At 41.0% G+C, this 26007-nt stretch overlaps 1 protein-coding gene across 8 annotated transcripts in view; it reads left to right on the plus strand.

Moving 5' to 3' along the window:
* DPF3 (double PHD fingers 3) overlaps nucleotides 1–26007 on the plus strand; it is a 170233-nt gene that overhangs the window by 79006 nt on the left and 65220 nt on the right. For 5 of the 8 annotated variants that reach the window (XR_009967061.1, XR_009967062.1, XM_062630852.1 and 2 more), the window contains exons 4-6: nucleotides 19601–19728; nucleotides 23602–23697; nucleotides 24723–24761. Coding sequence is in view for 5 of the 8 variants with exons in the window: in XM_062630852.1 (XP_062486836.1) it covers nucleotides 19601–19728; nucleotides 23602–23697; nucleotides 24723–24761 (263 nt within the window). In the remaining 3 variants the exon portion in view is untranslated. The remainder of the gene's footprint in view (nucleotides 1–19600; nucleotides 19729–23601; nucleotides 23698–24722; nucleotides 24762–26007) is intronic. The other 3 variants (XR_009967063.1, XM_062630854.1, XM_062630856.1) reach the window with 1 other exon arrangement.

The following is a 26007-nucleotide window of genomic DNA, read 5'->3' on the forward strand; positions in this document are numbered from 1 at the left end:
TTATTTCGCGTAGTATGTAAGTGTAAAGAAAGTGACTGGGAAGCTTTTGTCTCAATTCACTGCCATCCTTTGGTTTTGGACTGAAAGCCAACAGTGAGGTCTCACAACGGGCAGCTTTCCCACCCACTTGGAGGGTATGGAGTAGAGTTTCTACCATGGTGAGAATGAGCTGGTGTCCTGTGCTAGTGTCTGTCCTATTACTTATCTCTGGGCAGTCTAGTGTTCAGTTGAGCTACAGAGATGGCTTTTTTTCATTACCAGCTGTTGATGAAGTGACAGTAAACAAAAGTATTTTTCATTTGCTATTATGAGCCATGGTAGAGTAGTTTGAGGCGAGTACTGATAACAGATTTTTAGATGCCACTTAAGCAATACCCGATCTCTTTTTAATCTGACATGTGGGATATACCTATGTGAGTGTGCTTGTGAATGAATGAATGGAATGCTTACAGATTAGCTATTATCTCTGTCAACCATCTCAATTTGCCCTGTAAAGCCTGTGTCTGTTTGTACAAGACACTTTGTTTCTCCTGGGAAGTGATGAGTGCCCTCAACTCTTACGGGAGATGTTCAGCATGTCTGCGGAGGCCCATGCTCTTTAAGATGGAGCACTTCACCAGGACAAAGTTAAGATGAAATAAAAAAGCAAAGGACAGAATTTGCATTACTGTCACATATGTGATAGTTTTAGAGACTCAAGCAGCATGTTAGATCATCGTCCTGAGAGTTGTCGTAAAGGCTTCTTACAGTCTGCTACAGTCACTTACTAAAGTAGATTTTAGCCAAATATACAAAATATAGTAAAGGAAGGACTTTGATTCCAAAATGGAGAAATGAGCAACAAAGCCGATAAACTACTTCTTTGAAGATTTAACTTTAGGTTTGTGTCAGAGCTGGAAATCAAACCCAAGAACACAGAAAAATCTCAGCTCTCCTGAATTCCCTATTCTTTTTTCTTTCCTTGGTTGCTTTGTCCACTATCAATGATATTAGATCCTAAAAAAGAATTCAAAACACTAATGAGAATTTCCTTGTATCATTTTTCTCAGATAAGCCAATTATTATTGACTACTTTCACTTTTCATTTCAGCAATTTACACACATGTTGGTTCTTGTTCAGTGCTACAAGGCAGCAGTGTTGTTTCGCTATGAACACTGTAAGGAGTGGTGCATCCTAACAAAAAGTTTTGCTTCTATTTAATATATGGGGAAACTTCTCTGTGATTAAAGGTTAGGTTCCTGTTATATTATAAAACTTGCCTGTACCTCCTCTTTAAATCTATTAAGACTGTGTTAGGATCAAATCTGGCAGAATAATAGCGCTGCCAAATAGAACACATTTGTAAAATACAGATGAGTTGGATATGCTATTCCTGAAGGGGGCTAATAATATCAATGTACTGATTGTTCAGACTTCTGACAGGTGTCTGCACATGTGAATTTACCAAAGATACTTTTGTGTAGAGGTTATTTTTTAATTGTTCGTGGCTTTTATAAACACTTGCTGCCATGAAACCTAAATTTGGGGTGGAGATAATATGATGACAGAGAGAAGCAACTTTTATCCTTTGGTGACTTGGTCTAGATTCCTCATGTAAGATGGATTTTAACAGCCTGTTATCATCTTCTGTGACTTTTGCTGTCTGCCCTCCAAAATATTGAAATTATTGTTATTATTATTATTATTATTATTATTATAGTAAGGGAAGTTGTGGATGCTCCATCCCTGGCAGTGTTCAAGGCCAGGCTGGACAGAGCCTTAGGTGACATGGTTTAGTGGGAGGTGTCCCTGCCCATGGCAGGGGGGTTGGAACTAGATGATCTTAAGGTCCATTCCAACCCTAACTATTCTATGATTCTATGATTATTAGTTTTAAATCTGCTTTTTATTCAAGTACTCCTGCATTCTGAAGTGCTTTGGCTTTTAACATAACTCTCCTCATTCTTTAACAACGTATTCTTCCCTATTTTAAAATATCACTGATTTTAGGAGTTTGTTTCCCCTTTATCCTCGTTTTCCCCGGTTTTCCCAGTCCCTATCCAGCGTTTGGCTGCTGTGGGACCGACGATGGGCAGCCGGGGAGCTGCGGGCCAGCAGAGGGCGCAGCGGACGGCGAGCGCTCTCGGCAGGGGCAAGGCCCGTCCCCGGGTCACCCCCGCGGGGTCAGTCACGGGCTCCTTCGGGAGTGGAGCCGTGAAAGCAGGGATGGGACGGAGCGAGCTCGGTAACACACCTCCTTCCTGTTCCTGCTGAGGCGGGAATGGCCTCCTTTAGCGTTATTATGTGTTAGAGACTGGCCTTGGTTTTGGTAGGTGGTGCCAGAGCAGCAATCCTGCAGTGCGTTCGGGTCAAGTGTTCGGTCAGACATCAAATAACATCAGCGTGGACAACGATGAGCTTCATGATTGAAGAATCTGAGTGACCCACGTCAAAGAATCTTACTGAGCAATTCCACATGTATCCTGTACTTTCCGGTTGAGCTAGAGCAGATCTTATTTTCACCCATTCCCAAGAAGCTTTATATTTGGCACCTCACATAGAAGAAAACAAAAGAAATCCTTAGCTTTTTGTGACAGGGAGAGTGGATAATTTTCACTCCTCGTTTGGTGATTTGATCATCATTTGATGTGTTCCAGTGCACATCTGCACGATGTCCGTGCTGAATCCTGACATTGGTCTATCATGTACCTGTATGTGTCACATTTTTGTAGCACTTTGAAATAACGTGAAGTTTTATATTGTGAATCCAAGACCGGGAGCCACAATGCTGGGTGGTGGTTTTGGTTTGGTTTCTTGTTTGTTTGGGGTTTTTTTAGATCTAGATAAGAAATTTCAATGTATGAGAAAAAGGAAACATTCATAATGGCTGCAGGAATTCCTAAGCACCCCAACTGTCTTTTTCCGATTGTTAGTAAATTTGGAACCTCTCATGCAGATGGAGGGAAAATTAATTTTTATCAACTCTAGCTTTTATTTAAGCCAAACATAATACTGATTTCTCCTAGGCCTTCTCTTCTGGGTGTCTTATCCAGCAAAGTACCTAAATATTGGCCTAGATTTAGGTAGGTGTTTATTCATCAGCTAAGCCTGCAGCTTACAGATGAGTCCATCAGTGCTACTGAATTAAAACAGTAGGCTCCAATTCCCCACTAATCTTGCCTTCGCAGCAGAATGTGGCACGACAGGCAGGAGCTGCTGCTCTATGGCCCTTATACATCTAGCTATGTCTCGGGTTAGAAAAAGTGACTTTCTGTCACTGAGAGAGAACTCATAAGTGTGCGACCTCCTTGCAAAGCAGCTTCTTTTTACACACATTTAACCAGACTCCATGCCATCTCCTCCACCACCTTTAAATTCTTCCTACAGTGGGGACCTTCGCTGGACCAAATCTTTGGCCAGATTAAGTCTGCTTTCCTTTTCTTACGTAGCACTAAGAATACCAGAGAGCCTGTCTCTGCATGTATTCACGGACACTGAATCATGATGTCGAAGTCCTGCAGTGAAATATCTTTGTCCCATTGCCAGTCTGCAGTAGAGGTGCCAACCTCTGCCTTTAATGTCCTGCCCCACTATCACATGCTTGCATCACCTGCATCCCATACAGGAATACACAGCACCAGGGACACTGGGATATCTTTTCTCTCAGCTTCTTGGAGTATAACATGGAGGTGCTAAAACATTGACCTCATTGGTCTATTTCAGAGAAGTGCCTAACAGATAGTTAATAAATCCTTTTAGAGAGTTTGGGAGGGGTACGGGAAAACTTTAAATAAAAAGGAATGTATGAATAAAGCATGCCACTTGCCAAGCCTTTTAAGTGCCAGTATTAAATGTTTTAACCATCAGCATGAAGCCTTGCAAAACTGGTATGAAAGTGTACCAGCTCTGGTGCAAAACCTGGGCTTATGTGTACAGGGATGGTGATGAAAAGAGCAATTTGTTACACACCCTTAAATACAAATAGAGAGACTCACCGTAGACAAATTGTTGAGTCAGTTTTTGCAAGGCTGGCTGTGCAGGGTAAATGTTAGAAAGATATCTCAAGGTTTGCACAGTGTAACTCTTCTTGCTTCAGTTTGGCCACCGATAAGCTGGCCTTCTACATGTCACAGGCCTGTGATTACTTCTTCAGATCACGCACTGTTCTTCCTGGGTATTGTTACATGATAAGCCGCAAATTCTCAGACTAATTCAGCTCAGTGAGTGTGAGTGAATACATGTTTTCCCCAAATGGGATTTCATGATTTTGCAGGTATGGAAATAAAAGACACTCATTTCTAGAAAAGCAAATACTGTTCTATAAATAGTCCAGTCAAGAAAACAAAAACATTGTTGCTGCTGCTTGGCTCTACAGTCATGCTGCTAGAATTTACAAGCTTAAATTTGTGTAAATAGTTTCTCTTTCATTTGTGGGATCTGGAACAGGTCACTACAAGTATTTTATATGCACAGTTTTACCAAGAGAACTGTGTTAGCCAGCTAAGATTGCTCCTATGAATCACCTGAGATTACTCCTGGTTCTGGTTTGGCTGAGCCAGTTTGCCACGCTGCCAGAAAGCTGTGTGAAGAAGCCATTGGGCTTTGGAACCTCTCTGGGCTTTTATCAAAAGCCCATTGAATCCAGACCCCTCTGGCTCTGGTCATCAGGCTAAGGCAGAAGTAGCAACTGAACAAGATAAGGCAATTCTGGAAACTTAAATCTCTGAGTTCTCTGGGTCTCATCTCTGAGAGTGGGAATGTAGGCTGCATGTGCAGCAACCTGCAGACACAAGGCTGTTGTTATTTCAGAAACAGCACAGCCACTTAGCAGTGATTTTCCCACCTGTGTGTAGACTCAGCTGTATTAAGTATATCTGTGAAAGTAGAGTTACGATGACTTTGGGGCTAGGCTGTTTTGGTCACTACAGTAGGCCATTAAAGCTGAAGGAATGGGTTGTGCTCTTCAGAGCCTCTGCAGTGTGACTGCAGGTCATCTCAGGGCTCAGTGTGTGGAAAGCTTGGATGGCTCAGGCAGCTGAAACGTCATTGGCTTGAAATACCTAGGCTGCTTGAGAGGGACCTTACTTGTAGTGCTGCCACCCTTTCTGTGTTATCCAGCCCATTGTTTTGCTTGTTTGCTTTTCTTGGCTACCGTGTGTTTGACCTACATCTGGCTGCTAGCGTGCATCTTTGGAAAGAGGTTTTACAGCATGTGCCTCTTGAGCTGCCAAGGCCTGATCATGGATGCTGTGTCTCTAGGAGACATATTATTCCTCCTGTAGAGGGAAAATGCTGTGGGATTTATCCCCTTACTATAAAGTTAACATTGATGTTTTTTAGTAACTATAAGGATTATTTATTTCTGAAATAAACAGATTTAAACTTAAAAAGAGGGGAGTGTGGTTAGGCTGAGGATGAGATTCTCTTCTTAGATAAAAAGTGGCTTTGGAAGAGTGTTTCAAGCAGATCCCTAGAGGCTTCTCAGAAGGAAGGGGTGTGGGAATCCCTGGGGAAGCGCCAGGGTATAGCACCTGAGGAGGTGCTGGAACCCGGCAGATTTGTTTCCCTCAGGCTCAAATCATCAGCTCTCCAGCACAGGGGAGGGGTGGCTGGAAAGCCATCTGCCCTGTAGGAGTCTTGCAGCTAGAGCTGAACCTGAACAGCTTTGCTGGCAAACCTCCTTGCCACTGTTCTTAGTACAGCTGATACCAATGCCTGGAAAAGAATAAGTGGCACCTGAAAAAGGATTTTTGTAAAGAACAGAATAGTTTAGGTGCAAGTACTGGACACAGGATCCTACAACATGGGTATCTTCTAATTCACTGCGTCTATTTTATATGTCCTTGTGGGTAATTATGGGAGCTCTCCAGTAATCACATGAAAAAAGGTTTATAGGATCAAGTCCTCTGGGTTTAGTCTTATAAAATGCCAAGCTGTCTAACCCCAGACAAGGGAAGCACCTGAGCTTGGGCTTTAAGAACATAAGTGATCTTTTTGGAATTAATGGCACTTGCCACATGCTTAGAATTAAATCCACATGTAAAGTACCAGGTTGGACTAGACTTGCAGGTTTGGTACTTGGCATCCTGCAAGGCAGAGCCCAATAAAGGCACTGGGCTACTAGGTCAACTGTAAAGTAGCACTTGTGCACTATTCTATTTTGTAGAAGAAAATGTTAACAAAAAATAGCAAAGATATAATAGAATATCATTACATTCAAAGTATTATTTAAAAAAATCTTTGATTCAGTTTTATTGTTTTCCTGACACACAGAGAATGAAATTGGTTTATTGTACAAAATATAAAATTTATAGCAGGTGGTATTTTTTCTGGTGTGTAATATAAACGAATGAGCAGTAAGTGTTAATATAAAGTCCAGTTTGAAATCTTACAAGACAAGCTTTAGAGATCTGTTGAGAATACAATAGTGAGTGTGATGGCTTCCCATCCCACACCCCACCACCTCCCTTGGTGTAAGCCTTCAGTCTGTCATTCCATTCTTTGGAGTAAACATTTTACAACCTCATAATCATCTTGTACCTGAGAGATACTAAGTATGTTTTTACTAAGTTACAAGTAATTTCAATATTCCCTACATTTTCCATTTGATTGCCCAATAGTTTATTACAGGTATTTTATGCTTCAGGACTCTGACACCATTGGTGTTTGCCATGGCATCCATTCCCAATAAGGAACTCCATGGGGGAAGGAGGGTTTATGCAATGTACATTTGGAGAGGAATTAAGAATGGTGTAGATGGATATGGCTTTTCTGTGCAATGTCTTTCAGACCAGAGATCTCACTTAGGATGCACTTTGAGCATGGCTCCCCCTAAACAAACAAGGTAATTTAGGGTCAGGACCTTAGGTGTAGGAAGGTACAGTTCTGTTAAAGACTACAGGGAGCAGTGATTTTCATCAGCTAAAGCTATCGTTCTTGATGTAGGAGAAAGGGTGAAAACTTTACTCCTCTTGATGGAAATGATGCATTTCTGAATGCATGTGATTGCCCTCGGGAAGTATGGGGTTGATGTCTTAGGGACACATATGGTCATGATTAATATCCTGTGCATGTCTTACAGAGCTGTAGTGAAAATCCCTTTGTTGTTGGCTTAAAATAAACAGCATTGCATGATGAGAATAAAGCTGGCTCAGATAGAATGCTAAAACTACGTTTAAACGCTTCAAATAAGTGACTCACTTCTTCGTGTTTTTGAGAGATAGTGAATGCTTCTATCTTCTCATGATTTCCTTGGTGCAATGTCTGTGAATGACACGGTTACAGATCTGTGCTACTCTGACAAAGTGAGCTTCATAGCTGTAGGAATTTCTGGAGTGATGTTATATTTGTAAATGATGCTATGGATACATCTGCCATGTAATGCTCATTGCCTATGTGAGGTAGCAGTACAACAGAACTGGAAACACAGAGGTTGTATTTATCTGTGAGCAATGCTATCCACCAGGACAGTATCAACAAACAAAGACACTATTAGCTAAATACAAAGGAGTCAGGATTAAGTGCTTTGTGCTTCTGAAGCTGCTATACCAGGATTTGCACTATAAATATACTTGCAGTATATTCTTCCAGGGAGCTTTTTGTTACTATCTATCTGGATGGTCAAAATAAAAAAAATTAACCTCACTCTGCTAAAGATGATGCCCCAAGTATATCTGAACTCTCAGCAAGTTGTGCAGATGGAACCAGAGTGCATCCAACTTTTTTGTTTTGCCTTTCAATCCTGAATCTTAATTAGTTCCCTACTGCTTTAGTACATGCACAACATTTTAATAGTCATAAGGACTTACTCCAATTCACGTTGCCATTTTCACAATTCACTCTTTCATACCAGTAGCAATGCTCCCCCCCCTGCCCTGCATTAAGGAATAGTGTAAAGAAAACTAAATAGCCAAGCGTGTAGCTGTAGATTGATGAGGTTGTCACACCATTCTCTTCACCGTTTTCTTCCAACATGCACTGTGCTCTAATAGATGGATGATTGCTGGGGGAGGGAGAGAGTTAGCAAATCCCACAGCCAGATGTTCAGGGATGGACAGAGCAACCTTCTCAAGGAAGCCAGAGGACTATAACTGTGTCCTTCTGCGGGAGAAGGACACTCAGGTGCCTCCGGCTGCCTGTGTTTATCTCTCTTTTCAAGAGGAGCACAAATGGGCTCAGCATGGCTGCAAGGATGGATGTTTCTCAGTGCATCGCGGGAAATGACCAGTCATCCGTCTCTTCTCTGTGGAGTCTGCCTGCAGCCATCAATCTTGTAGCCCAGCACGGCAGCTCCTTTGGCTTAGTTTGGCTCAACATTAGATGAACAAAGGGAAATGAAAGCTGAGCAGGGGGAAAGGAGAGAAGAGCAACTGTTCTCTATTTCACTTTGTTTTCCCCTTGCATGGCTATCTCTCCCTCTTACCCATTATCATCTATTTTCACTGTGTTTTGTAAGGTGTGGAAAGGGCCCAGAATGTATATTTTCAAGATCAGCTTACAGCTTTCCTCTGATAACAGAGAGGAGAAAGGAGAGAGATACTGCAAAGGCATAATTCAAGGTCCAGAGCTTTCATTTTTCAGACTTTTCTGTGGCAGTTTTCAGAACAAGCCTGCCATGGTTTAGTTGCAGTAGGCAAGGAGAAGGAATATAGTAGCTTTCCTCCATCTTGCTGTTTTTCTCTCTTGTTCATCCTGATTCCTTCCTCAGTACCACTTTAGTGTTTTCAGGTGTGTACATCATCTCTCCATTCCTCTTCTATTCAGGAAACCATCAACAGAGCCACATGATGGGGTTTCCTGGAGAAAGATATGTACTGATGTCCAGAGCCATGATAGCAGCTCCTGTCAGCCATCGCAAGCTCCCTTGAGCCAAGCCTGCTTGATGCAGCAGTGGTGGGGCTGCACAGGCTTTGCACAAGGTGCTTGAACTCATCCAGCACCTGTGGTTCCCACTGTGAAAGTGGATGGTCAGTATCTTCATTGCGGTTGATTTGCAGCCCATCAGAATAAAAACTATTTGGATATGTCTGTTCGTACACTTAGCATGGAATTAACTGATTCAAGCACTGAATTCAGATTGACCAGCTTTTGCCTGAAATACTCAGACTTTATGTACTTTGAGACAGGCTGGAAGGAAGAGAGGTATGTAAATTTACTACGTGTTGGACTCCCACAGCTGAGGTCTGCTATTTTTTATAATGAGCAGCAATGTGGCTGCTTATTCTGTTTTCCCCTAAAATTCTTGCTTCTGGACATTACAGCAGAACATGTTTGGCTTATTTTGTAGAAGGGTTATTTGAAGATAGCATTGTTCCCCTTAGCACTGCCCCACTCTGGTGCTTGGCTGATGTATTTAAAAAAATGTGTGACTGCATTTACTTCTTAATTTTCCTCAGTGATCTAAGCATCAAGTCTGAAAGAGCCAGGCTTCCCTGCAGGACTTTTGTAGGAGATTTCTCTCCGCCATGTTTTACTCTAGGCAAAGAACTGAACTTCAGGTTCTTTCCAACCCTAACTATTCTATGACCTCCTGGGCACTTTTGGGAATATTCAAGATCCAACTAAGCACTGAGATGGAGCAAGGTAACTCTGTAAAGGCAGATATTGGACATAGAGATGTCTGAGCAATCTTCACCTGCTTTCAATCCAAATGTGCCATCTGAAGTGAATAGACTTATGCCAAGATAGGGAAAACTTACACCATCATCAGTTAAAAGAGCTGCTTTGCAGTTTGTGCTGAGTTGGGTTTTTTTTTCTTCTTTTTACCATAAACCTAAAGCATAAACCCTCCAAGAAAACATTTGTTTTCTCTTCCCCCACACGTTGCATGAGTGGGCACAAGATGGGGATGTTCAGGGAATGTTCAGGGAATGTTCAGAGAATGCGAGGATGTTCAGGGGATTTTTTCATATTTTCCTTAGTGGGGATGTTCAGGGAATTCTTTCATATTTTCCTTAAAAAATAGGCAGCACACTTTTCCAGCCTCGCATTTAGTTGTGCCTCTTCTGCATGAATGGTCATATTTCCTGTTGCAACCCATTTTGCCTCCCTGCAAATTCTGAAGAAGACAAATCTTGTTCATGTTGTCATGAGACAGCCTACCCCAGATGGCACATCTGTGTCTCAGGATGCCCTCTGGCTGGCCTGTTGGCAGGCATTCCCGTGGCTTTGAAGGTCACCCTGTTTACACCTTGCCTTTCCCCCCCCCATTCAGTGTCTTGCTGAGCCTGCAGGCTGGGCTTCACCATCTGCATTTTCTCTGGTGCCATTAATCTTCCTGTTTACCATTCTGTTATTAATTCTGGAGTTCACCTTTTTTGTCTAAACACTTTATAGGCCTCTTGGAGTTTCTTGCCTTTTTGTGGCAGGAGATCTGAGCAACTCAGTAGATGATTTGCTTTGTTCTTTCCCATTTCTGAAAGGATAACTACTAGCATGTCATGCCATTTTTCTATTACAAATCTTCCTTCTTATAATAACATTTTTTAATTATATAGCTTCATCTGTCAGATGCATCTTGCCGTATGAGTAAATATTATCCTCATTCCTTGAAATTTGTGAATTGGCCACTGAAATCTGTTATCTGTGGAAATAGTCTTGTTTTTCAGTGTTGTTCATGGCTGTAAGAAAAATGTGTTTAAACCTGGTTTGCGAGAGCCTGTAAGAACACCTTGCATTTTTGGTGCATTTTATTTGAGTGCCTAAATGCCTGTGAATATTAAACAAGCCCTACCAAACCCCAGAGGGTGGATGAAGACTATCTCCATTTGACAGATGATGGAAAAGCAGAGGGTACCGTTGCTGAGTTTGGCCCAAGATCACATAGGGAGGCAGCAGCAATGCCAAGAGCAGCATCTAGCCTGATTGTTCCCTATCCCATCCTAAAATCATTGCCACTTTGCTGTGGTCTTTCTGTTCTTCAGTGGTTTATGCAGGTTTGGTATTTACTGGGCCAGGGTTGTTGAACCAGCTCTTCTTGGTGTGGCTGACTTCTTCAGACAGGGCACCATACGAATGTGGCTATCCTGCTTCCCAAGCCTGCCTGGCTTGCAGAGCACTGTCTTCCTGCAAGTGGGAGCTTTGCAGACAGATGCAGGATCAGGACTGGGAGGCCTGTAATCTGGCTAGTTGGTGCTAATAAGCTCTGGTGCATCCTTGCTGATGCCTTCAGAGCTGACAGGGTGTCTCTGCCTGCACCCCAGCACTTCAGGTTTTAGAAGGGCCTCATTAGTGGAGTTGCCGCATCACCTGGATATGTGGAGCGAGCCAGAGCCAGAGCATGAGAAGGCGCAGAGCAGGCTCCCCAGGAATCACTGCAGGACTCAGATTGGCTTTGGCAGGTTTATCAGCTCTGGCTTAGTGCCGGCTCTGCTAGGCCCAGACTGAATTAATTGGGATGCTTGTGCACTGCAGTTGAGAGATAACTGCATTACAGAGATTTATCTGTTACTAAAGGTATCCCCTCCACTGTCCTCGATAAGAAAGACGAGAAGCTATTCAACATCTCACAGAATTTGCAGTAAGGTTACAGCATGGCTGGTTTTATGCATGGTTTATGTATGAGTTTACCTCCAGCATGAGTGGTTTTATTCAGTGTTGTCACATATGGAAATAGTACAGTTGATTGCAGTGGAGGCCCCCACTCCCTGTTACCATTTGCAGAGTGTGCAGTGTGAGGGTGCCTGGTGTTTGCTGGTAGCTGTGTGGTTACTGGACAACAATCACATTCTGGTTATTCTGGTGGATCAAAAGGCCGGCCCATCTATCTCTGTGAGTGTATCTATGTGGCCACTTGCAGATAGGTAGGCCAAGTTATTCTATTACTCCAAACAGGCCAGAAGCCCTATTAGGGTAGGGCAAAGCCCAAAGGAATAGAGTTTGTACTCAGGAATTTTCTCTAAATCATAGCAGTTACCTAGCCTCTGTCCCTTGATATTGCCTACGGTGTTGCCTGATGCTGCAAAAGTCCTGGTACAGTGTGAGTCCATCTAGAACTCTAATGCAAGAGTGACCAGAACACAAATGAGTGCTAGAATAATGTTATTGATGGTGATATTTCTTTATGATTTGAGCCCTGAGGGCAGTTACCCAATCCAACATTTAGCTTGATATTGTAATTTGGCAGTCTTTGAGAAGCAGGTACGGTATATTATATGCGACAATGATTTATATCTACGCTGAGAAATAAATCTGTAAAGAACTTCCAAGAGACAACTGACAGGATGGTATTTTTTTACTGAGAGATTTTATAGAGGCATTCCAGTCTGCCAAAGAAATACAGCTGCTTATAAAGTCCAAGTTTTGATGGTGGGTCAAACTAAACAATGTTTAACCTTATCTTTTCTGCAGCCTTATTTCTCCCTCCTGTTGTGTTGTAGCCTCTGGGACATATTTTATCTAGGGGCTGATAGCAACTTTCCATTGGATCCTGGTCTTAAAACTGAAACTTGTATTCTGATTTTTCTGCAGCTGACATCCAGGCTGAAGAGTGAAAGAGTACAATCCCTCCATGTCATAGCTTCCTCTGTCTTCTTCCATCTCTTCATCTTCTCCTCCTGATCCCCCCTCAGCCTCACCATGAGAGTAGCAGCTTTGCAGGAAGAGGTGTTATGGAGGAATGGGGATGTTCCAGTCTCCCAGTGCTCCCTAGAGCAAACCTCAGTGGCACCTAAAACTTGGAACAAGTGTTTACTGAGATTCATTTTTGAGCTTTACAGGGCACCAAGGCTCCATCCTGCAGAGGAGTTTTCACTTAATGGCAGATCGTCCTGTCAACTATTCTTTCCACATAAAATGGTTTGTTTCTGAGGAAGCAAATGCTCTTTTGTTTACTCTCTTGTCTTGCTTCTAAAACCAGTTTATCATTCTCTTTGACTGGATTCTTGTTCTCATCATGGCTCTGTTTACCTTGAGAATACAATAATATAGATGAGGTTTGAGGGTGGAATTGGCAGTGGAAAGCAGTTACTGGTGTAGCCTTACAATCTCCAGTACAGCCATGGCTTTATTGTGTCTGGCTTGGATTAAAAATAAAGTGAGTTGGATGTTTACTAGTCTCTAGGGGCATTTGTTTGGCTTTATGGACTCATTGTGAGAGTCTGTGTTATCAACAGTCTAATCTCAGGGGAGGCCCAGCGCTGGGCTGGCCAGAGGTCCTATGGACCAGGATTGGAGAGGATTGTTAAGTGTAGAACTGGCACTGGCAAATTTGCTACAGATGGGTGCTGAATTGAAGTAGTGTTGGGAGAGCAGGCTGGGTTAACAGGGACTGGGGAACATCAGGATTAAAACATAACACTAATAACATGAGCATTTGCTCCTGGGATAGCAGGAGATGGTGCAATGAAAGTAAGGTTTTGGAGATCCAGATCTGCAGGAGCAGTGAAGATCCATGCCGTCCTGCGCTGGCAGAGGCATGCTTACGAAAACAAGCTTACAGAGCCCTGCCTTTAGTATACCTGGTTCTGGTCACTGCTGTGAATGCATCAATTCTAAGTATGCTAACAAATCACTGTATTGGTCATGAATGTAACAGGCAAGTGAGCAAACAAGCTAAGGAGAGTCTAGTTGCACACACACAGCATAGCTACAAAATCCAGCTATTCACGTAAGGCATTGTCTTGTCTTTCTTTCTTAAGGGATTCCATTCCCCCTGCCCCCACCCTTTGCACTCTAATGCTGTATTTGTGCCTTGGAGATGTGGAGATGAGCATATGATGGATGGATGGATGCTGCTTGTCTGGGTTTTTCACCACCATTTCCCCTGGGGCACTCTGTCTGCTGGCAGAGAGCACCATCCCAAAAGATGGTATCTTTTGCAAACTCGACAGCTAACAGACAGCTTCTCTCTCTGCATATTTCCCAAAAGAAGAGCAGGCTTAATCTGGTTTTTATATGGCATATTTCATTATAATCTTTTTGACTTCCCATGTTCCCAATACACTATCATAAATAAAACGCTGGGGGTGGGAACAGCAGAGATGCTGAGGCTTCACACTCTTGTGACACTGATAGATTCTCATTTTAAACTGTCATGGGATTTAATTGCTTGCTGAGCCACTGCACTGCACTTTCAGACACATCCTGCCACATCCTCTTAATGAGCTTAGTGGCTGCATTCACTCAGCAGTGGTTCTGTTTGCTGTGAATTAGGTGGCTTTTTTAGACCACCTATACAATTTTAAAGAGGTAGTGGTTATTTAGTTAATATCCTTGGTTTTATCAGTCTTAAACAGCAGTTCATGGACTCGTAATATATAGTTTCCTCTGACGCTTTTTATGTTCCAAAAAGCCAGAACCAAGAAACAAAAATGCAAGAATCTATGTGCAAAGTCAGTGTTTGTCTAAAAGGGGTTTTGGAAGCCGGATTGCTTTGGTTTGCATAGTAGCTGTCTCTGGCGTGATAGATCATGCTGGAACTCACCCAATAAGTATCTCTGGTCCCAATTAGAACTGGAAATGGAGCTGCTTACGAGTGCACAGAGATGATGGCTTGGGTGGCAGCTGCTACTGTGGAGATGGAAATGATCCATTGTAAAACAAATACATTGCACTGTATAGAAAAAGAGATGGTTGTTTTTAATTTATGTTTCAAAGAGACACTGAAAAGTTGCTTAGCCCCCAATGCGTTGTAAACCAAATGTAGGATATTTAAGGACAGGAATTTGCAGCTATTTTGGTGAATCAAAACTTGAAAAAGCCCACCATTTTGTAGGATTTGAAAATGTGCTTCTTTTGGAGTCAGCAGTTCAATAGAAACCAGATACAGGAATGATGCTGGCATGGGTGCTCGTTCAGATTCTACCACTGCACTCTAAGGACCTTGATAAATAGAGAGGTTGCTGCTCTGAGCTGGTAAGCAGAAATAACCATGTTAATTTAATCACTATGAAAGGGACTCTGCCAAGTTAAGAAACATAAATCTTAATTATATGCAGAACATGTTTGAATTATAATATACGCACAATATTTAGCTGTGACACCAGTAATACTGTGATTTATAAAAACTGGAAGAATTCTTAAATTACATTGTATTTTTCATTGATGATTTTTGTTGATTTGATACTTCCATTCTGCATAGTTTTGACTATTTCCTGTATCTACCACACCAACCAGGTGCTACTACATTTGCAATACTTATCAAAAGGAATTTCATCTACAAACCTTCTTAAAATTTTTATACAAAGAGTAGGCTTTGAGTTATAGTGCTTTTACTAGTTGTTATTACTTGTAATAAAGATTATCTTCTCTGAAATTACAATGTCTGAAGAACAGTTTGTGATACAAGCTAGGAGTTCAATAGAAAGAATTTAAAACAATTAGTGGGTAGGAAAGGTTATTACCTGTATTTAAAAAGGATTTGGATGTGACTCAAGGATTTAAAGACCCATAAATTCTATATGAACATTTGAGAAAAGTGATTGAAGCAGTAATTAGGTGGAAGCAGTAAAGCACCTGGGAAATTATGATAAAATAGCATATCACTACTTTCTTAAAATTCTTCATATGATCTGTAAAGGACTAATCAATAACAGGGTTAACAACTAACTTTGACTTTCTGAACACCTTTGGTGCATTATAGACATCCAAAGAGAAACAAGCCATTGGATAAAAACTGTTAGAATAGAATATGAAACAACAGAATGAAACTAAGAACTTTCATTATAGAAAACAGCTAACAGCCAGTGCTTGAAGGTTTGGCGTTTGGTCCCGTGCTGTGTAATATAGTAATGACCAAGCCAGAGAGATGGAATATCTTGTAAACTATAAAGGTTTGCACATAGTACAAAACAATGTAGAGTCATCATGGCCAGAGCAGTCTGCAGGCCTCCTTAGAAGATCTGAATGTGCTTGGTGAATGGGTGGTGGAATGGATGTTTTAACTGATCTGTGTGCTTGAATGTATGACTTATGGGAAGTTCTTCTCCCTATTACAAGGTTTCTAATTCTGCTTGGTATGCAGCTTGGACACTGCCTGAGGACTAATATAACAAATACTGTAGTGCATTTATTTAAATACGAGTTGAAGTTTCATCTGAAAATATTGTGTGCAGTATTGGTCCATGTTGGGAAGATTATTGAGGAATAAGAGGAAGTTCAGAGAACTATAACAGGACCAAGCCATATGGAAAACTTCCCACAGCAGAGTAATAGAAATGATTGTGGCTGTTTATCCTCAAAAGGAGGGGAATAAAAAGAAATGACAAAAAAGTTTGGTCAGGAACTTCTATTTTACAGAACTCATAGCAAGAACAAGGGGGCAGGCAATAAAAAAGGTGAAACACCCCTCCTTTCAAACCATAGTTTAACTAACTGTTGAATGTTCTTAGGTAGGAAAATATTGAGTATACCAAAATTCAGAAAGGGTTGGGCTATTCTGTGTATTTCCAGAAAAGCTAGGTTTAGGATAACAGGAGCTGCTGTATTAGTCCTTCAGGGTTGACTTGTTAGAGAACAGAATGAAACACAGCATTGGGGTATATGATTTTCTTTGCATTTCTCTCCTGACAGACACTCATACCTTCTTTCGCAGCATCCAATGTGACTGCATAATGTAGCACAACAAATATTAAAGCAAACAGAGGCAAGTGTGGGGTCATGGTTTCTCAAGCCTATAATGGTCCCTCTCTGGCCTTGTTTGAAGCTTCTGACACTGGCTGGTACTTTCATAAGCAGGACAGTGGGTGGAATGGACCCCACATTGCTTCCAAACAGCAGTTCCCAAAGCCTGGGGGAAGCACGTTCTTCCACATGAAAACTACATTTCAGGTGTTGAGTTGGCTTCTCAGTTTTCTTCAGGGTACAGGCATAAGAGAAAAATACACTTTTCCAGCTTTTGTGAGAAATCCTGGAGAGTTAAAAAGGAAGGAGGAAATTAGGGATTTAGTAAAATGAATTTAATGACCCCCTAGTAGTGTTTACCTATTTCTCTAGGTTAACTGAACTATCTTTTAGATTTTTTGAAGATTTTTACCTCTGAGGATTCAAAAAGTGGTTTGGAAACATAATTTCCTTCTTCATTACTGTGTCCTTTACAGACTAGCCATCTTCCAGGAAGGATTGAATTCATTACAAAGATTGAATTCATTACGAAGAGGTTGTCTTTGAGCCTCTGAAGATTTTTATATTGTAAACTTTACATTCCAGATAAGATAAAGTCTGTCATTTCCCACTTTCAGAGCTCCTTAAGCATGAAAATGGACACCTAGAAGCTACTAGAGAAGAAAATGGAGTTGCATAGGACTCAGCTTGTTGTGCAGCTGGGAGGCAGCTGTCCTGAGTTTCTTTTCACCAGATTTCCTGCTCACTAGGTTAAGTTTTTGGTGACTCAATCTGCCCATCAGTGAGATGGGAACAGAAGTATTACCTCACACCGCCTTGCCAGTGGGATGTTAAATTTAATAATTAAAAAATGCTGTAAGAGCACTGGATGAAAAGCCTCCTGGAGTGTTGCTGGTGGGAATTAGTAGCTCCACACAAAACAAACATGACTATTAAAGACAGCTGCTGGTTTTGACCTTAAAGCCTACCTTTTCCTCTGACTTAATGTTCAGTATGTCTGGAACAAACAGGGGGTAGTTTTACTTTCATATATGTTCTACTTATCCCTCACTCCTTCCTTACTAATTCCCTTTCCTAATGCATTAATTTGCTGAGTGTATTGGCATCCAGAGACAGACATAGCTCATCACAGTGCAGACATGCTTGTTTCCGATGCCCTTGAGCTTGTTTGAAGCTTCTCTTCCTGACTGTAGGATGACCCCTTGGGTTTTGCAGTCCCACAAAGTTCTAAATACAGAGCAAATGCCCTTTTGCACCTAAGCACAGGACTTTGAAACCAAGCCAAGCCCACAGCCAGACATGATTACAGAGGTTCCTCAGTGGCTTTAGATTCAAGTGTTGGCATTTGCACGTAAATAAATTCTAAAATCCCCTCTTTCTATTGAAATGTCTGGACTTAACACCCAGAGGGAGAAGTTCATACAGGGAAATTCAATCTGTATGACTGTTGATTTTTCTGTCATTTTTATAGCTCAAGTAAGGAAGAAGTTGGGGAAGGTGGCATAATGGGGTGGGTAGGCAGAGCTTAATGCTGAAAACAGAAGCCTGATTGAATAGACCTCCTTGTGATGAGAAAGGGGTTCAATTCACAGTTGACCCCATCCCATTGTGTGGGCTGTCCTGGGAGTTTCCTTTGAAAATCCCAGTGGTCTTGGTTTTCTGGATGTACTCAGCCTTTCCCTCCATGAATAGAATAGCTTTTTCTGGAATTCTTGCTGGATTTTCTATGGTTGTTGGCTGGGCAATGCTCTCTCACTTCAGAAGCAAGCAAGTTATGGAAGCGCTGATTAGGGACCCTGAATCATTTGCTGGCTTAGAGTTTTTCATATATACAATAAACATATTCCTGGGACACAATTGGCCTCCGGAAACAGATTATACTTTACTGTCCCAGGTGGAAGTGTTCATTCATTATTTGGATTGCAGGAGTGATTTGGGACTTCATAAACACATGAATTTCTGCTCTGCAGTGTTTACAGCTCATGGTGGGTGATAGAAAGGCAGGGAGCTTCAGGAACACAACACGGTCCTAAAAGATGAGAAGTGAACTGAGCTCTGAAATAAGGACACCAGGTGCTGATTTGTGAGCATCAGTCCTGTACATTACTACTTTATATTGGCCTAGATGAAGGAATTAATTTCAGAAGGGAGGGAGTACTTGAACCTCTGCACGAGTGAAGTAGAGGCAAGGATATATGAGGAAAAACGGAATTCTTCCCTAGGTGTATTTTAGCATCTTGCTAAAATTAACATCCTGTATTTGCCTGTCTGCTGCACCACCTCATAATCTAGTAGCAGCATTTGGAATGGGAATAGGGCTTTTTTCCTTCACTTGTGTGGCAAGTTGTATCAAGCTTCCTCATAAACCTGCGCTGTTTTTGGAGTTCCATGCCAGCCTTTGGCTCTTACTGCAGTGACTGGGGGTTGTCCTGTTTTATGGGCTATATTCTGCACTCATAGCTGTGCTGACTGGTTTCTTTATTGGTATAGACCCATTTAAATGAAACTGAAGATTTTATCTAGTCAATATTACATAAAAATTCAAGACACATCCCTTTGTTTTTTTCAGTTTAAGTTCTCAGCACTGGCCCCACACTTTAGCTTTCTGTTTTTTCACATGTGGAATATGCTCTGGTGTAGGAGAATGCTGCTTGAAGCTGTGCTGTATAAACTATGCCAGATGCTAAATTACATTAAGCTACTTTTCTGCTTCAGGAGATCAGATTTTCATATTTGTTATTTCAGTATCTTAGAAAGTGCTGGTTTTATTCTTTATTTGAAGCATAGGGAGTTTACATATGAGAAGGAATTTTATTTCCTCTTCATACAATACAGCCAGCCTTTTTTTCCTGTAAGCAATCACAGTGATTTAAAAGATATCAGGTTTTCAGTAAGATAGAAATGAATCCTATATGGAGATCCTTAGTGGTTAGGAGAAGATCTTGAAGAACTGCAAGAAAGAAACAAGCTTGAAGATCTGTCATTCTTCTGCTTGTCATCTCTGTCCTGCTTGTTGGTTGTCTGGGGAGACACATACAGTTGGTGTGTTTTGTTTTTCAGAAGTTGATCTGCCTCTGAAAAAGGATGGGTTCACCTCAGAGAGTACTACTCTGGAAGCCTTGCTGCGTGGAGAGGGAATAGAGAAAAAAACAGACACTAAAGAGGAAGACACTATACAAGAAATCCAGGTAAAGGAGATCCCCATGCCCTGACAGCAGGGCTGGATGTCACAATTTGTCTCTAAGCCTAGCAGACTTTTGTCCTGTGGCAGAGCCATCTGTTGATAGTTGTGTCATTTGACTGTCAAAATGTTATCAAACCTTTGTGCTACACTGTGATGCTCAAAATGAACTCGGGATCTCACACACTTCTCCTGTCACAAGAATCTCAGTCGCTTGGCTGTGTTCTGCACAGCTCCTGTGTTAGAATTTGTTTTGCAGCACTATGAGATGATTATATATAAAACTGGCAAGCAGAGATGGGTCCCAACCAGAAACTGAATTTTAGTGCCTCATATTTAAAGTGAATTTGGACATGGATTTGAATTTGGACTTACAGCTGCTGACTATAGACAAAAATGTGTCATTGCCTTGCCTGTCTTTTTTTATACTGAGCAACCTTTACAAAGTATACAAAAGAAGTATACAAGCAAAATAATTAAAAACATTCTAATCTTAATTATCTCAATTATTATTAGTGATGCAGGTATGAGAAATATTACTTCACATGTATTATGGTTTGAAAGTTTTCAGGATTCTATTTAATCCTGAAATACATTTAATTTAAAAATTAAAAGTAGAAACACATTTGTGGGTCTGCCGTGGAAGGAATTCAGCTAGTATGAAGGGTTCTTATAGAAAAGCATGTCACTTTATAAAGGCATCTTAAATTGTTAAGAAAGGGGGCCTCTCTCACAGCAGCACATCTTTGGTGATGTTAAAACACCATTGTGCTGTTAGTGTGTTAGTGATTTTTAGTGAGAGCCGTAGGCAGTATGTCAAACTTGGTAACTTTGGCTGAGATGCAACATGTTGCATCTATACGTACAGTTAGTAAAAATCTGAGTGGTCAGCCTCATGCCAAATGAAACAGAAGAGTGTGGGCATCAAATCTGTATTACTTGGAGTTCAGTTCTATTTGCCTGTTTGCTAGAAATTTCACACATGTTAGGGCAGAAAAATGAGGTCTGCTATTCCCAGTTATACAGATAAAGGAGCCCCATCTAAGATGAAGCATCCCATGCTCATGAAGTGGGGAAAGCTTGTCATGAGGCCCTATCTGTTCTTCCTTCTTTAGTAGTGTATCCGAGTCTATTAAGCTGAGAACCCTAAAACTTTGTTTATACCTGCTTCCAAAGCAAAAGAAGTCGTGGTGCTGCATCCTTAGAAGATCAACAAGTGCTTTTGGACGTTGTTGTGCAATCTGAGCTCCCAAATTATCCTCATCAGCTGTTCAAGGAGAGAAACTTCAGAGACGATGGAAATGGCACAAGTCTGGGCATTGCAGAGCAGGGAGGGAGTGCAAAAATATACAGAAATTTTTCAGCTAAACTGCTGTAGCTGTGACCTGTCACCTGGATGCTAGTTTCACTGGAAAAGGCATGTCTTGCCGTTGTTTCTTATGCAAACACAGCTTATCTGGATTCAGTCTATACAGCAATGATTGCTGAAGCCTTTAGTAGTAGCCAGCTTTCAGTGTGTACTTCAGCACCTGGCAGCTAGGCTGTACCAATCAAAATCTTGATCAGTGCCTTTTATCCCTATGACAAATAAGAGAATGCAAATCTCTCTTTTGTTCCTTTGCATGCTCCTCTATGCTGTAACTTGAAAGGGCCCAACCTCAGTGCAGGGCAGAGTGAGCAGGTGGGATGGTCATAATTGTAATTCCTACCTCAGTCCCAGCCACTTTAACACCCTCTCTAACTCAGAGTATCTGTCAGGAAGAGAAGACTTGGTGCTTAGCTGCACTGAAATACATCAGGCTGGGAAACTGTCTTTGAAAGACAGAATATAAAAGAAAAGTTACTTTGCTAGAAAGGGTAAGAGTTCCCCCTGCTAAATAGATGCAGACATTGGGATCTGCTGTACAGCTGGTATTTAACAGGGTTGAGGATTTTGCCCTACAATAAATTGGTATTGAATGTGTGTCGGAGAAGGCTTAGAATAGCCTTTTGATCATGCATCAGAAAGGCTATGCCCCTTCTATCAAGGACTAAAGTCATTACCCTGCCAGTGTCACCAAATTCACACTTGCTTGCTTATTATCTTTTTCCTAAATAGGTGCTGCAATTTTAAAGAAAGTTGTTTTTAATATTTCTCTTAACTTTTCTTATGTAGTAGTATTGCCATAAACTAGCTCCTTTCCCATATATGATATGGTTGCAACCTTATCTGTTTTTTGGAGATATATTCAAATATGAAGCAATGTGAAAATATAAACTCATATCAGTAAGTTTGCTTATTTTCTTACATACAACTAGTATGTAACGTTTTCCAAGTGTTTCAGTTTCCTAAGATCAAGTCAATTAATATGCAACTGCATGAATTTTGAGGAAACATTTTACGTATGCAGAGCTGGAACTTGCTTAACTTTTACACCCTCTAGTATTTAGACTCTAGTATTATGTGAAATTACATTTCATGATGGTCTCACCTCGTTAATAGCCTCCTGAGATTAAAATATAGAAGGAGAAAGAACCAGATGAAGACTTGATCCTCTACCACATTCTAAAAGTTCTTAGTACTTTTTAAAATGGACACTGTCCAATATTACTCTTAAATATTTAGCTGATAAAATAAAAATAAACTTGTGTAGTTGGTCTTCCAAATCCAGGCTGTTTTAAAAGTGAAATTTTTGATGTATCCTTTCCCACAAATTCAGAATTTGGTGCTTGAGGTATGAAGGAAGGAGAGAAACAACTGTCATTTGCTCCTGTTCTCCCTCTGCTGGCTCTCAATTAGCTGTTAAATAGAAATTACAGGGAAGAAAAAAATACAGAAAGACTGAAAAAACTTCCCATCAGTTTAATGTCACTGATTTGAATCTGTATCGTGGTTGCATATTGTAATTTAAATGTATGGTGGCATGGCAAACATAAGTTAGTTATTCCAGATTAGTCCCTTGTGAAATGGTACCACCCCATGAATGGCAGGAGAGACTGGAGCCCATTTCTGTATTTCTAGCAGACATGCCAAGGGTCGAGGGGACTTCAGTGGGAATTCTTTCCACATCATTGTAGTGATGATTTATCATCTTGCCTTTGTCTGTGCAATGTCTGACTTGTGCATGTTTCCAGGGTGGCCGGCCTGTGTTTGATTCTATAGGGGTTACCTTCGAAAAGATCAGTATTAAAGGATTTAAATTTGCTGGCCTGGGAATCTCACAGTTACGTGAGATGATAAATTATTGCTCCTATTAACTGATTGAAGGAACTATTGCTATTTTTCCTATTAACCTCAGTGATATCTGTACTTCCCCAGCATTCTCATGCAGCAAGATCCCTTCCAGTTTACAGGGTTGTATGCGTGGTGTAAACTCCAAAAGATGTTACTTTCTAGATGCATTAAACATGCTGGAATATATGGAGGAATTTTCTCTATTTTTGCTAAACAAAGGAAACTGTGAGGAGAACCACTGATTTCTGTCACCTTCAACTGCATTGTCAATATTAGAGGAAAACAAAATAAGTAAAGGTGCAAGAAACCAAAACAAAAAACATCATGCAAGCAATACCCCAAACATGGCCTGCAGTTATGCATACTAACACTTGTGTTGACTTGGGATATCGGTGCTCAGTGATGCCACTTTTATTTCTTAGGAACTTTTTTTATAGTTGACTGATATCAGTGGTATTTTTTAAATAAGAACTCCTTGGAGAACTGAGGGTGGAAGGGAAAGCAAGTTTTGCTTTAGTGGAATGAAGTAGGAATCCTGGGATCTGATTTGGCATTAAACCATTAATCAACTGTAATTTAATAACCTGTAGTCTCTGTGGTAAAGAGCAGAAGTTGGTTGATTATGTCATCTTCTTCTAACCATTCTTTTCTATTGTTCAACCACAGAGGGTTTTAGAAAATGATGAAAATGCAGATGAAGTGAATGAGGAAGAGGATTTGGAAGAAGATATTCCAAAACGAAAGAACAGGCCTAGAGGACGGGTAGGTGGAGAATTTACTGGAAGGAAAGGAAGGAAGCAAACATCTGCTTTCTCATGTATATGTCACGTATATTGTATATGCAAAGTGTATATCCATGGATACATGATCGTGATAACACTATAGGTAATTTTCAGTCATATGGTCAAAGATTTGAAATACTTTTTTCAGTTTATTTTTGTGACTATTTGGAGAGTAAAAAGTTGGGATAAATTTATTATAGTGTTGTGTTTACAATTGTAATGTAAGGTCTAATACTTACGATGACATCCTGCTATTACAATGCTTTTACTTTAAAACAACATTTACTAATTACAGAAAAGCAACAAGTTCAGTCATGACACACCAAAAATATTCAATATTAATAAAAGTAACTTGAACTGTGTTAATACATTTTGCAGCTTTCCCCAAGGTAGCACTCTGTGGCTGACAGTGGCCCTCTTGAGACCCTGGCAAATCTTCCATTTGCTTAAAATGGGCAGTATTTTCTCCTTAGGGGAGTCTGTGTCCATTCTCTTACCTAAGATATCTTTTCACAATTTCCGCAGGGCACCAGTTAAGTAATGAGGCCAACATTTTAAAACTTGGAATCAACATTTCGAATTGTGGCCCTGCAAGCTAGGCATCTCAGTAAGTGTGAGCACAACTCTCAGAAGTTTCAAGCATTTTCATCTCTCTTTGGCTCCAGTGGATGCTGCTGGGGCACAGGAGCTCTAGAAGTACTTTTTGATGTGTTTGTAGGAGTCAAGCAAGAAGGGCCACATTTTAGGCCAAATAAGCAGGATATAATAGCTTTTGAATAAGAGGGAGACATGAAAACTACACTGAATACTTGCAATGTACTTATGCATCAGACCGTCTCTTTTAGTTTCTTCTGTTATTGTGTTTCAGTTTTCTGCTCCTCATTGTTTTGGAGCTTAAGTCTTTTAATATAAGATCAAAGCACTTTAATAATTGGATAAGTATTATTTCACCTTCCTTATTCTCAAAATCACCTGAACCAGTTTCTTTCTTTCTTTCTTTCTTAGCCAAAGACCCCCACCTGGAAAAAAATTTTCCAGAAAAATGTAAGTTTCAGAAAATTTGTATGAACCAGTAACCAAAACCAGGAGTTAGAATCGACACATGCGCATAGGCTTGACTGTAGCAACCAACTAATATTCCAGGCTAATAACTCTTTTCTAATAAGTTGCTGTCACATAAATTACACATGCTGGTCAGGGTGAGTGAAAGGGAGTGAAGAGCTGAAAAAGATACACTGCTCAGGAGAAGGGGATTTCCTATATTCATATATCCTAGGCCTACATAAAGTCCTGAAGTTACTGTTAATGTGTAAAGTTTTACTCCCCTGATAAGGAAACTGTTTCAGAATAACTCTTATTACTTTTTCTCTGCTGCTGCAGGGAAAGGAGTTGCAGTACATGTCCCATTCATTTTTAAAGCATAGATTTACGTTATATTTTCTGCCCTAGAACTGGCCCCCTATAAAGTACAGGAGCAGCAGGATCTCTTGCTTTTTTTCTGGCAACTAACCCCTGCTCTGCTAGTGCCCTGGCTTCATTCAGTGCAAAAAAAAGAGAAGTCTGAAGACTGCCAAATACTTTGAGCAATTTTTGGTTTTATTTGATGGCATCAATAACCAAAGCAAAATGTGGTATAAATTAGGATTTCAAAATTAGGGCCAGATTTTCTTGCTGTTGAAAACTGGTAAGCCTGAATTGTGTCTGGTCATGAGTGTTTTGTTACTGTTCAAGCAGCCCTTTTCTAATGTGAGCCTGACCCAGTGTAGGGAATTGAGGTTAAGGATTTGAAATTAGAGGACGTGAAACCTGGGCAGCACTTTTTTTCTGGGAAGGAATTGGTTAGGGTATTTTTAGAGGACAGAAGAGAGGAAGGACATGCATAGGAAACTAGATCCACCAGAGTGTGGCCTTTGGGGATTCAGAGAAGGAGTGAGAAGGGCTGAGAGCACCGATGCAGGATTAAAGTGACAGAATTACTGCTCTGGACTTTCCAAATTGCACATGACCCTTCCTTTCCCTACAGCATGATTTTATTTTTAATCCTGGACTCTCCATCTGTCCCTCTGGCTACTCTCTGTGGCTGCTTCAGTGCTGCTTGAAGGCTGCTATGCCTTAGCTTCCAGGCCTCACACATCAAGTCTTATAGACTCTGCTGCATCCCTTCAGGAGAATGAATGCAGTCGTGGATGACTGAATTCAACAGACCTGAGTGCCAACAGTAAGCATGAGGCACTCAGTTTAGTGCCTCTGGGGCAGCTGCTCAGTTTACTAACCCCTCAAGGCTAGCCCT

This window comes from Pezoporus occidentalis, unplaced genomic scaffold (assembly GCF_034315485.1).
Source record: "Pezoporus occidentalis ecotype Australia unplaced genomic scaffold, CSIRO_AGI_Poc_V1 ctg36, whole genome shotgun sequence".
Classification (NCBI taxonomy): Eukaryota; Metazoa; Chordata; class Aves; order Psittaciformes; family Psittacidae; genus Pezoporus; species Pezoporus occidentalis.